Below are 13870 nucleotides of genomic sequence, written 5' to 3' on the forward strand. Positions count from 1 at the left end.
ATAATCTCTTATAAATCTATGACTTGTGTTCCTTTGGGAGTTCTAAAAACACCCATTCAGATTCATTTTTAAGAAAAAATTATTTTTTTTCTCTTTCCCCCCAAGTTGTTTAGAGTTGTATGAACATTAAAATTTTGACGAGATCTTACTTGCTCCTTTTACAGATGAGGAGATAAGGGATTATGGCTTCCTGGAGGTCACTTGGGTATCTTGAAAGAGCTATGAAGCCAGTTTCCTGGACCCAGTCCATCGCTCATTACATTAGACACATTACCTAAAATGGAACCTCACCTTCCCCATCCTAAAAGTTCATAACTCTGGAATAATCTTCAAGATTTTTTCCTTCATTGACTCCATACATCTCAGTCCACCAATAATTCTAAGCCCAACCAAGTTTGTCCATAATAGTTTCTGGGGCCTTTTCTAATCCTCCCAGTAACCAGAGCTTTGGTTGTTGAAGCCTTTAAAGACCTAACACAGATTACTACAAGAGGCTCCTTTGTGTCTTTCTAATCTGTTCTACAAAAAGAACAGTCATCTCCCTTCAATTAAAAAAAAAAACCCACTTGTTTAAGAGACATTTTGTCACAATTCTAAAGTCTTCACAGTTTTTATAAGCCCAAGAAGGAATGTTAAAAGCTTGTCTTTTATCACAAATAGCCAAGTTGAAAACAAATGTATATTTAGGACTGTGCAATGAGGTTGGGACCCTGTCTAGATTCTGAATTATGGAAACTATTTAACCTTAATAACCTCAATTTAGTGGTGGGAAAGTGGCAACCATGATCCAGAAAATATATGCAATTACTGTTAAAGAACAAATTTCCTTAAGAGGGCAAGAAGGGACGGAATTGTTCCTGGTGGACATGATGGTTAAGGTCAATTTCATATCACCATTCTCCTCAACCCCTGTTATCAGTATCAAGAATTAATGGCCTGATTATTATCTCTTTAGGTCAACATCATGTACAGTAAAGACTAGTTGTTTTGTGTTTAATGTAAATTTACAATATTTCTTAATGATAGATACAGATCAAGAAGGTAGTTTTATAGTTCTTTTGGAGAAATAAAGAACCTTTGGAAGAAAAACCTAAATCTTAAAAAATAATTATCTCTACTTATTATTTTATTCCCTCTACTCAGAATTCTACAAAGGCTTCAAACTCCTTCTCCAATCCAAATTAAAACATCATAGGCTTTAAGGTTCTCTCCCATTTGGTTGATATTACCTCCTTCTTCTTCAATACTTCAGGCCAACACATTTTTTCACAACCCACCTGGAAATGAATCAAGTTCTATATCTAATTCATTCTATTATACTTCCACAACATTGCATATGACATCCCTTCTTTGAATACTTATTATATTCTTTTCCCAATGATTTTTCTCCTTTCACTATTCTGCTCCAACAGAAGCATCTCCAACCAGAGTAACCAAGCTTTGATTATCTAATCACTACTTTCCTCATCTACTCATTATTCTATGATCTTTCTTTGTTGGGACTTGTGAAGAGAAAATGGCAACAAAATATAGTAAACTTCCTATAAATTTCATTGCCTAATTTTTATGAAACCTGTTACCTAGTTCCCATTTGGTCCCACTTCTAATTTTAGGTACTGAGTCTACCAGTCAATAATTAATTGTATGACTGCAGTAACCAGTAAAGTTTTAACTTTTATCGAGTTGAGAGGCATTATACTAAGAATAGCTCACCAGTATTTCTTAACCAGTGTTGTATCCTTCCTTTGATTTGTCAAGAATTTCAGTATTCTTTGTCAAGAACCCCTTGTACATGGCCAGAAAATCATAACAAATTGTCACTTAAATATTATACAAAAAACCTCATATAATTAAAAATGATTAAGATGGCTATTTGGTAAGTATCAACAAAATAAAAAAGCCTAATCTTAACAGTAACATTAAAAGGATGATTACAAAGTCTTAGAACTTGTGATTTCTAAGAACAAGGACTAAACAATTGAGAAATGATATTCTCTTTAGTAAATTCCAAGAACACTGAAGTACCTCTTTCAGATGGAAATAATGCCAATATTACAGAGACTTTCAAAATCTGAAACACTAAATTTAGAAATTTATTCACTCTGAAATTAAAGATGTAACCCTTAATGGGATTTTATACACAGCAAGAACAAGAAATTCTGTAATGGTTCACAGACAAAAGGATTAGTACATGTGTTATGGTGTGATTGTAGCTAATCATTATACTCTATAGCTAGAGTTTAGTAATTTTTCCGTACTCATCAATCAGAATATAAGCATACCCAAATCGCAATGTGGTGGGAATGAAGAGAACAATTATGGCAGACAAACAAACAAACAAACAAAAAAACCGAAATCATGCTCTTGGTAAAGAAATAATTGGAAAAAATAAGGATGGAGTGAACGTGAATCTGGGACTGGTTCAATGACTAGACAAAAAAAGCATTCACTGGTCTGGTTAGATAGCTGACTCAATTCTAGATGAGCACCCTAAGGTCTGTCCTTGGCCTTGGGCTATTCAATATTTTTACCAATGACTTAAATGAAAGCACACATGGGCTTATCAAATCTGCAAATGACATAAAAGCTGGGAATGACAGATAATGTTGGATGAGATAACTAGATCCAAGAAGATCTTAACAGTCTAAAGTGATGGACTGAATCCAATAGGAAGAAATTTAATGGGAATAATTGTAAAATTCTATTCTTAAATTAAAAAAATAAACTGCCCCAAAGAGGACAGGGTGGAGCAGCAGAATTAAGGATAGCTGCTTTCAGATATTTGAAGAGCTGTCATGAAGAGTGTTTAGTTTGATTCTGCTTGGCCTCGGGTTAGAACAAGAAACAATGAGTAAAAAATACAAAGACAGACTTTGGAATGATATAATGAAAAATTTCTTAACAATAAGAGGTCCAAAAGTGGAAGGGACTACCTAATAATATTGTAGAAGGTATTCTGTTCAGGTATAGGTTAGACTAGATTGCCTCTAGTGTTTTCTAGAATATAAACTTTGAAATCCTCTGGCTATTTCTGACAGGAAATACCAACTGTAAAATTCTATTATTCTCTATTCCTTTTATTTGAATCTATCATGGGTCAAAATCACAAACACCACAAAAAACATTAAAACACTAGATACAACAAGGCTCTTCTATACTGTAGCATGGGTTAGATCTGTTTCTTATGAGTGGTTCAAACATTTCCATTTATTTGCAAATATGAATACATACCAGTTAAATTTTTGAAGTAAACCACACGTAACGTATCAAATCAACAAGCATTTATTAAGTGTATATATTATGTACCAGGCCCTGAGTATACAAATGAAAAGGTTAGGCAATCCTTTTGCCAAGCAATCCCCTTGCAGGGATTTGCCAAAATGACTAACACAAGAGAGAAGGAGGACATATTATGTTTCCATGCCCTTTTGAAAACATGAAATTGTCCCCTTTGATACATATGTGTAAATGCATAATAAAGGTGACACTGTGGATATCAATAGTATATGTATGATAAGCATTACCATGGAAAGGCTGGGAGAGTCTATCAACATGCTATGATCATTGTTGTAAAAAAAAAAAGGGTTAAGGCAAAATTCTAGCCAAGAATTAATGTATATACTACACATATTAAAAACTCTAAGAGGAGAAATAGATTCTTAAAGTGAATGAACAAAAATTATTGGGAGAAAAAGGAAAAAAATCACTTGTGTTCCACTGAAGCATCAAGCCTACTCTGCTCGAAGGCATTTTGTAAGATACAACAGCAAGGATCTTGACCTAATCTCCTAGGAATTCATGGCATAAATAATTGTAAAATAAACAATTAAGGGGCAGCTAGGTGGCTCGGTGGATAAAGAACTGACCCTGGATTCAGGAGGACCTGAGTTCAAATCCGGCCTAAGACACTTGACACTAGCTGTGTGACCCTGGGCAAGTCACTTAACCCCCATTGCCCCGCAAAAAAAATTAAAAAATAAATAAATAAATAAATAAATAAAAATTTAATGCAGTCCTTGTCCTCAAGGAAGTTACATTCTACTAGAGGTATGTCAAATGTTCACAGATAAGTGAGTACAGTATATGTATATATATATATATGTATATGTATGTATATATATGTATGTATAAATAAATATACATGATGGGGAGGGAATACTAACAACATCAGGAAAGGCCTCTTTGAAGAAGGGATACTCAAGATGAATTTTAAAGAGATTTCAAAGCAGTGAAGATGAGGGGAGTAAGCATTCTAGGCATGGAAGACAAACTGTACAAAAGTGTACTGGAAATGATAGCATTCAGGTCTAGTCAGACAGAGCATAGTGTGTGTTGAGAAGTAAAGTGTAATCAGCTGGAAGGTTAAGCCTGAAGAGCTTTAAATTCCAAATAGGGTTTGTATGCTAAAGGTAATAATGGGAAGCCACCCTAAGCTTCTCGTGTAGAGGAGTGACACAATCAGACTTGTGCATTAGGAAAATCAGCTTGGCAGCTCTGTGATGGACAGACTGAGGTGAGTCTTGAGGCAAGGAGACCAATTAGGAGGTGACTACAACAGGCAAGGAGTGCTAAGGGCTTTGAATAAGGATGGTTGTTTATATGCTGAAATTAGGGTACATGTAATTCTAATATTATATAACTGATCATGGGGGCAGCTAGGTGGGGCAGTGGATAGAGCACTGGCCCTGGAATCAGGAGGACCTGAGTTCAAATCCAGCCTCAGACAATTGACACTTACTAGCTGTGTGATCCTGGGCAAGTCACTTAACCCCAACTGACACACACACACACACACACACACACACAAGCCTATAACTCATCATATAAGTTGGACTGGGAGCTGTGAGTTCTGGACTTACTCCATTACTTACTAGTTATGTGACTTTGGGGGAGTCAATTAAATGTATGTTTTCTAAAAAAAAATAAGAACAGAAATACCTGCCTTATCAAACACATGAGGCTGTTTGAGGGTCCCACAAAATTGATGCAAAATCATTGTAAACATATAAAGTAGTTTTTTGTTGCATGTCTTAACAATCAATCAATTCATCAAAAACCATTTATTAAGTGCCAACTATGTTCCAGGCACTGCACTAAATACAAATTATTACTATTCTATTAAGTTCCTATACATTTCTATCATGAGGAGGAAATCTCTCTCTCTCTCTCTCTCTCTCACACACACACACACACACACACACACACACACACACACACACAAATTGTGTATTTACACAGAACTAAAAGAAACCAAAGGTCACTGAATCCAACCTTCTCATTTATCAAGTAAAGACACCAAGGCAGAGAGAGAAGTTAAAAAATTTTCCCACAGTCACACAGTTAAGTAAGTGTCAGAGGTAAGGTTTGAACTCAAGTGCTCCCTCCTCTAAGTCTAGCCTATCTACTATATTAACTGTCTCAGTATGTGAATATTCCTTTTCACATTAGAAAAGCATAAGAATATAATCAATTAGATACAGGAATAAGAAATTGCCTATTTAAACAGCATGTTTAGATCCAGCTAGGTGGCACCACGGATAGAACACTGGAACTAGAGACAATAAAGATCTCACTTCAAATCCAGCCTTAGACACTTTACTAGATGTGTGACCTGGGGCAAGTCACTTAATCTTTGTCTACCTAGGTATCCTGAACCGTAAGATGAGGATGATAATAGTACCTACCTCACAGGGATGTTGTGAGGATCAAATGAAACATTTTTGAAGCACTAGCACACAGTAGGCACTTAATAGGTATTGCCCATTCCTCACTCCCCCCACTCCCCTTTACTCCTGCCATGTGAAAATAAATGTTAGGAGACTAGGTGTAGCACCTTGCCAGGTAGGAATGTATCCCACTTCTAAAGAAGAAAGTTCTTGGAGAAGTCTACTATTAAATCCGTGTCATTTTCTTTACTTCGAATGCCCTCACTGGCAAATTCCATCTGTTAGAATCTCAACCATTTTCAAGGTCCAGCTCAAATGCTATCTGCTTTATGAAGCTTTCTATTATCCCAGACAAATACAATCTTTCTTTCCTAAGAACTCATCTCTCTTTCAGATTTGTATGTAACTTAAAGATAACAACTACAGGATTCATAATCAGTGGGCACAAGTATCTGTTTATCTGCCATGAATACGATAGCATATCAACTCTTTGTTCTTCCCTGGCAAGGAGAGAGTTCTTAGGGAAATAAGAGGTCACACCAAAATATTTGTGGCACTGCATTTAGTGGCACAAAAAAATGAACGCATAGCTGGGAAGAAGGGATATGTTAGGCACTACTGCTACAAGTCCCATCCACCCTGAGGCTGTCATCAGGAAATGTAACTGTCTATGTGGGCTCTTTATTTTCCTTCTCTCATCAGGAAGGGGGTTTAAACCACAAGGTCAGTTGTCCTTTTAATATAATAGGAGGTACTCAAATTATCTATTTATCTTGGAGAATTATGGTTCAAAGTTCCACAGCATTATTTATTCTTAAGGCAACTTTCCTAATACTTGCCATTGGACTAATGAATCATAATTTGTGATGCAATTCTTGTGATCAGCCAACTTCTAGATACAAATTCAGTTTACTATCACAGCTAGTGAGTCATAAACCTATTCATCTGCCACAAAACCATTTTCAGGATAAAACAAGATTTCTGGGACTAACCTATACACAGTATAGGTTAGTGTATAGCAAGTATACACTTGCTTTATTGAGCTGGCCCTTTTCAAGAAGTGGGAATAAGTTTGAGCCACTTTGCCATAGAAGGCATCCAGTCTATATATAGGGAATTTTGAGTCAGAGCCTTTAGCAGAATTCCTATCATAATGCAGGACAAAGTGCTGCCTTTCTGACCTAGTATTACCAATTGAAGCAATGAATGCAGAGGATTAATTTAATCAAGAATTGTAAAGTTTGATGGGGACATTGATTTATTCTGGGAAACAGAACCATCCAAATCGGTAGAGAAGGTACAGTGCCTATTATTATCACAAAAAGTGGTCTGAATGTGAAAATACTCTCTCCCATAAGAGGATTTGCTTGTGACTCTTGAGAAACAAAGCGTTGAGATGTTTGATGGTTAACCCACGTGGACATAAGTAAAATTATGTCAAGACAAATAGGCTGGAGCCAGCAGGGGTCCTTCTGTCTGGCCCAAACTGAGCACAACACTGAAGGTCCCCATCCCATCTGATCATTTTGAACAGTACATGTTTTGTATACAGATTTGAAGAACTGTTGGGATAAGTCAGTTCTCTTAAGAAGAAAGGCCAGTATTCTCCAGCAGCTCTAGCTGTTCTAACTGAAGAACTGAGGTCATAAGTCTGAGTCACTTTGGAAAAGGGTCATCAAATATATAAGGAGCTGCTAGATAGCAGTCATGAAGTTACTATTATACTAGGGAATTCTCAACAGGTCAGTAGAGGTACTCCAGTTTCCATCAGAGGTTTGAGGGGAAAATCCTTGCTCAAATGGAGATGGAAAGACCTTTAATTTAGGTTTAATTGTGGAGGCTAATTATGAGAGGTACGCATTGTGAACATGGATACTATGAGTCCTTGGAATTTAAGTCTTAGACACTTAGATAGTCTTTTAGGCTGGTTATTGTGAACCCCCAGGGATAACTGGAAATCCCTGGAGTTGGCAGAACCACCTTGAATAGCTAATATCAGGTCCCAGGTTGGAGTACTACTTTACACAAATTCACTTTATAATAACTCTGTGCTGCTAGTGAAGAAAGTGGTTAACTGTCACTTAAAGGAGACTGCTTTTATCTGAAGAAAGTTATGTTAATTGCTATAGTCAGTCTTAACTTGGTGGTGAACCAAATACCTTGTGTGAATGGTATGGAGTTTTTTATTTCATTAGTGCCTTTTTTCTCTATTCCTGTAGCTGCGACTAGTTGAAGCAATTTGCTTTTATTGAGGAAAGAATCAAGAATATCTTCACTATCCTATTGGGACACTTGAATTCTCCTGTGTGTTACCATAGGTTAGTGGGCAGATGTAAAAGAGGCCTCGCTTCCTGAGGACACTGATGTCCACCTATAATGAAGATGACATAATGCTTACTGGGCTAAATGACTACAGGAGCAGAAGCCCTAGATGGGATGGTAGCTCAAATAAGAGACAAGGGGTAGGGATCAACCCTAAGAAAATTCAAGACAGCATGCTCAGTGGGATTCTGGGGAATACACTGGACAGGAAGAATGTGGCTTATTCCAAAATATGCAATAACTTGCAATAGCTCAGAGGCTTATCTGATTGATTCCTTAGGTTCTAGAGGACCCAGATTCCCCAAATGGGTATTTTGTTGGGCTCCACTTATGAAGTCACTTCAAAGTATGCTTCTTTCAAGTGGAGTCTGAAACAAGCTATAGAGCCCTTGAAGACCTAAAGTAGGTTGTCAAGTGATCATTTCCAGTGGGTCCTTAGAATCCTATAGAGCCTAAGTTTCTGAAAGACTCTGTCCACAAGGCCTAGGCTGAGTGAGTCTTTCGTAAGTACCAAGAAAGGACCCTATTAGGCTTCTGGAGCCATAAGCCCCAAAACAGACATTTGCTATACTACTTTAGAAAACCACATGCTTGTCTGTTATTGGCCCCTTGCAGCTACTGAACAAATGTTGTAGAGCTGCTGCCTGACCCTCTAGCAAAATTTGAAAATTATAAATTTATTGATGCAAGATGATTCCTTTAAGAAGACGGGCAGGACACAAGACATTTATATTCAAGTGTCAGTGTCATTCCTGAACAAATTGTAATTTTGTTGGAGGCTCAGACCACCAGTCCCAGTCCCAATACTCTGCCTTCTCCACTATACCTATCAACCACTGACTATGAGGATTTTAGCTCTTGAAGAATGCTCTCTTGTTTGGTTCACTGATGATTCTGGTCCATTATGAGAAAAGTATACCTAGCTGGATCATGGCAGCAATTAAATTAGTAGCAGGGGATATCATTACAGATACAGAGACAAGTCTTCTCTGTAGGCCACATTCTATGCGCCTGGTATGTGAGAACACTTCAAGGGATGGGACAGATAAGATTTTTCTTTATTCTTGGGTGGTAGACATGGGTCTGGCTAAGTGGTGTGTGTTCTAAAAATGTGGGGTCAAGACCAATGAAAGAATTTTACTTATGCCTCCCACCACATAGAGCTGTTTATAGGACATGTCAATGTCCATTAGATACATAATATTCTCTCTGCTGGAATAAACAGCAGATAATGGGCAGTGAAGATATCATCTATCTGGACAGAGAAGCTAAGAGGCATAGTGGACAGATCCTGCCTGGGTACATTATTTCATGTCTTTGGGCCTATTTTCTCATGTGTAAAATGAAGAGACTGCACTTGATGAATTCTAAGGTCCCTTCCACCTCTAAATGTATGATCCTATGTAGATGCCACCACAAAACTCCAATACACACATGAGATAGTTCAATGAATGTGTGCTCTGGATTTCAGTTCCTCTTTCTAATATTAACTTAAATTCATGATTTCCAACAAAATGGACGTTACTTTTAGGTAAAGCTAGGTATTTTCTAAAACATTTCTGTTCAATATGTACTTATGAAGAACAATTTGTACTTATGAAGTTCATTACATAACATATAAAAAGGAATTTTCTAGTGAGGAGAATAGCTTGGGGTTAAGGGAGCAGAGAATCCAGAAAGGATCAGCACAGGACATGCATCTTGAACTAGGCTCTGAAGGCATCTAGGGATTGATTCTATGAGGCAGAGTTTAAGAAAAGAGTGACTTCCGGTCACTAGAAGAAGGAATCTCCTATACAAGTAAGTCAGTTGGTAGAGGATGTAAAAGGAATTTTGTGAAATAAGACTGGAAAGGTGGCTGAAGCTGCATTGTGAAGGACTTTAAAAACCAAATGGAGTTCTTTTTTTTTTTTAAGGCAATTAATAGTTTCTTGAGCAAGGGAATGACATGGTTATAGTGGTGCTTAAGGAATCACTTTGGTAGCCTTCTTAAGTAAGAATGGACTGAAAAAGGGAAAAATCAGAGGCAGGAAGATCAATTAGGAGGCTACTGTAATAGTCTGGGTAAGAGGTGATGAGGCCTGATCTCCAGTGGTGGCTGTGTGAGAGGACAGAAATGACAGCAAATCCTCTAAATGTCAAGTGAAACAATGAGCTACAGATAAATACATACTCTTTCTCTCCAATTCTCTGGTCTGCCAAATGAGCCATTAAAGGGCACACTCTAGAGTTTACAAAGTATCTTACATATTCATCTCACCTGATGCATAATATCACATGCTGTCTGGTAATTTATAAACCTACCTCTTGTCTGAGGGTAGCTTTCAAGCATGTCTGACAGAGAGGACCATTCCGGGAGAACTGAAGGGGAAGTCGACGAGTTCTAGTCTGACATGTTGGCTCCTCACATATCAACCAACCCTAGAGAGGAAATGTAAACATCTGTTTTAAGTATAAATCTCTGTAGCCTTTTGAAGTAACATTTATTGTCTGTGATGATACATTAATTTTATGCCAAACTATCTTAGGAAATTTGAAATGGTCACCAAAAATATCATTCATTTTCACTAAAGAAGCATTTTGTATTCTTCAACTTCCTATTCATTTAATAAGCAAGTTTATTTGAAATAAAACATTTTAAAACACATACATTAGCTTACACAGTTTTTTGAAAAAAAAAATACACCAAAATTTAGATCATTATATGCATAGAAATTGATAACTTTAGTAGGACATTTAGTAGAAAGGACACTGTGGTAGGTTTTAAGTTGCCTTGTCTCTCCCATTTGTTTACAACTAATTATATTATTCCTTAGATTGACCCTGAAGATACAACACTAGCCATAGTGACTCCAGGACTCAAATGGGTTTTCCATGTAAATTAAAATGGTTTAAAAGAAGCACCACCTGGGGCAGCTAGGTGGCACAGTGGATAAAGCACCAGCCCTGGATTCAGGAGGACCTGAGTTCAAATCCAGCCTCAGACACTTGACACTTACTAGCTGTGTGACCTTGGGCAAGTCACTTAACCCTCATTGCCCTGCCTAAAAAAAAAAAAGCACCACCTTCCCCTTTCTTACGATGCCTTGTTCGTCACATTCAAATTCTTTATATCTGTCCATTTCAATACTTCTATGATTAAGTACTACACATTTAAGATTTTATATATATCGGGGGCAACTAGGTGGTGTAGCAGATAAAGCACTGGCTCTGGATTCAGGAGGACCTGAGTTCAAATCCAGTCTCAGACTCCTGACACTAGCTGTGTGACCCTAGGCCCTCAACCCTCATTGACCCCCCCCCCAAAAGATTGTATACATATCTTGAATCTTTCAGGGGGAAAAAAGTATCATAAAACATACAAAGTGACTATACAAGAAGTCTTCTAAACAAAGATGATAAATACTACAGTGCTGAAGTAACTAGGTTACCTAATATATAGAATACTCCTGAAAGCCAATTTTTCTACAAGGGAAACTAATTACACGGGGAAAAAAAATTAATGCCCTGTGATAAATATAAACAAAAAGGATAAATGGTACTTACTTTGTACTTCTTCCTTAATTCAGAACTCTCTTATTCTCCTACTTGAGGTGTGTTATGTGTATGTTCGCGAGCGTACACACACACACACACACACACACACACACACACACACACACGCACGCACACGCACTTCTTAATTCTGTCAGGCACTTAGATCTGCCACTTATTTCCAAGAATGATTCTATATGGCTTTTTCCCTTTGTTTGTGAAATGGGAAGGAAAGATATCTAGCTATTGCCTCTTCTTTTTTAGATTTCAGTCACAAAATTTTGCATTTTCTGGATATGGATTTAGATTTGAAATAGTTTTTCTTTCATCTTTTAAGCTGCAATAAAAGGAAAGGAAAGGGATAGGGAGGGCAAAACACAGGAGCACACAGGGGATTTCAGATTGACTCCCTTTGGTCAGGAATGGGCAATCATTCTCAATCTCTACTACTGGATACTCCCTCCTGCATTGATCATTTGCCCTGCCTGATTGGGAAGCAAGACCTCTTCAGCCAGAGGGGAGAAACACTAATCGGGAGGGGGTAACTTTCCATTCAACTGCACACAGCCTGACATTCTTTCAGAACAGAATGCTTCTTGCTCTTAGAGACATACAAAATGAGGGTGTTTGTCACTTCTTTCTGCTTTATCTAATGGTATTCACATACTAGAGTAAGTCTACTCTAGAGCCTTCTGCCTACTATTAATTCTGTCATCAACATTCTTTGTTAATAAAATCAATAATGTGCTTCATATATCACATTTCATTGTTGTACCAATGTCATAACATGATTCTGATGATTTTGTTTATATAGGGATTCAGCAAATATCTTAGAATCATATATAATATGCTGAACACTGTGCTAAGAAAGACATATCTGAAGTACTGCATTCATTTCTAAACTACTTTTTTTTTTTTGAAGGGCAATGAGGGTTAAGTGACTTGCCCAGGGTCACATAGCTAGTAAGTGTCAAGTGTCTGAGGCTGGATTTGAACTCAGGTCCTCCTGAATCCAGGGCTGCTGCTTTATCCACTGCACTACCTAGCTGCCCCCCATAAGCACTACATTTTAAGATAGAGTCAAGTTGCAATGTGTGAAGGTGATCAATATAAACTAGAAAACATGCAACAGGGATCAGATAAAGGACTAGGGAAGTTCAGCCTTGAGAGAGAAGTCTTACAAGAGATATTATAACCACCTTCAAGTATCTAGAAGGTTGTAAGGTAGAAGAGACTTGTACTGTTCAGCCTAGAAGATAGAACTAGGTGCAACAGTAGTGGCAAAAAGTCAATTATAACTTTTATGAGAAAGGAAAACCTTTTGACCAATCAGAGCTACACCATTAGGCTGACCGGTCATTTCTAAGCACATGACTCTAGCTCACAGAACTAACCCTACTTTGTCCATAATACCACCTGGCTGAAGGATGTTTCCAAATGGAAGTCCTCTAGGTGAAAACACATCTAAACACATGAAGAATTGGACAAGATTGAAACAACTGAACAACAAGACCTGGACTGCATTGCCTCCCCACCTCTGCCTCACAGAATCCTTAGGTTCTATCAAAACTCAAGTGTCACCTCCATAAGGTCTTTTCAGATAACTCACCAGCTCTAAGTGCCTTTCCCCCAAGTCACCTTGATTGACTTTGTATCTATTTAAATGTAAACCTAAACAAATGTGTTTCTCCTTATAGAATGCAAGCCCTCAAAGGAGGAACTATCTTTTGTTTTGGTTTTGTATCCCTGGCAGCCAGCACAGCTTCTGGCATATCTACAGCAGGCACTTAATAAATGCTTCTTCACCGACTGATGCTTGAGCAGGAACAGGTTGGATAAAGCAGACTAGACAGAGGGCCTTTGGGGTCCCTTTCATCCCATAGATTCTACAACACTGTGATACAAGAAAAAATAGTCTCTGTCTTTGAGGAGATTATAGACTAGGTGGATAAAAGACTTACAGATGTAGGAGGAAAATACAGAATTTTCAATATGGTTTATAATCCAGTGTCAGGCCATGTAAAAGATTAAACACGCTCTAAGAATTCGGAGAAGGATTGAGGGGAGGCATATGGATCTTAAAAAAACAAAAATCGCACAACTTTATCAAAGAACTGCCTACTAGAATGAAAAACTAAAAACAAGGAGAAAAAAATGGTCCAGGTATTTATAAATTCGTGCAGTCATATGTACATACTTAGAAATTTTCTTCTGTATTTCGAGGAACCACCAATTTTTTATCACTGTGGGTTCTTCTTATCATTCCTGCAGATCAGATCACAGCCTCTCTACATCTAAAAAGATCTGTCTCCCAATTCAGTGCAACAAGAATTAATTAATTACCTGTA

At 37.5% G+C, this 13870-nt stretch overlaps 1 protein-coding gene across 3 annotated transcripts in view; it reads right to left on the minus strand.

Moving 5' to 3' along the window:
• Nucleotides 1–13870, minus strand: part of POLA1 (DNA polymerase alpha 1, catalytic subunit) — a 345895-nt gene that overhangs the window by 127114 nt on the left and 204911 nt on the right. For all 3 annotated transcript variants that reach the window (XM_043997404.1, XM_043997405.1, XM_043997406.1), the window contains exon 35: nucleotides 10293–10409. In XM_043997404.1, the coding sequence (XP_043853339.1) occupies nucleotides 10293–10409 (117 nt within the window). The remainder of the gene's footprint in view (nucleotides 1–10292; nucleotides 10410–13870) is intronic.

Source organism: Dromiciops gliroides, chromosome 3 (assembly GCF_019393635.1).
Source record: "Dromiciops gliroides isolate mDroGli1 chromosome 3, mDroGli1.pri, whole genome shotgun sequence".
NCBI classification, from domain to species: domain Eukaryota; kingdom Metazoa; phylum Chordata; class Mammalia; order Microbiotheria; family Microbiotheriidae; genus Dromiciops; species Dromiciops gliroides.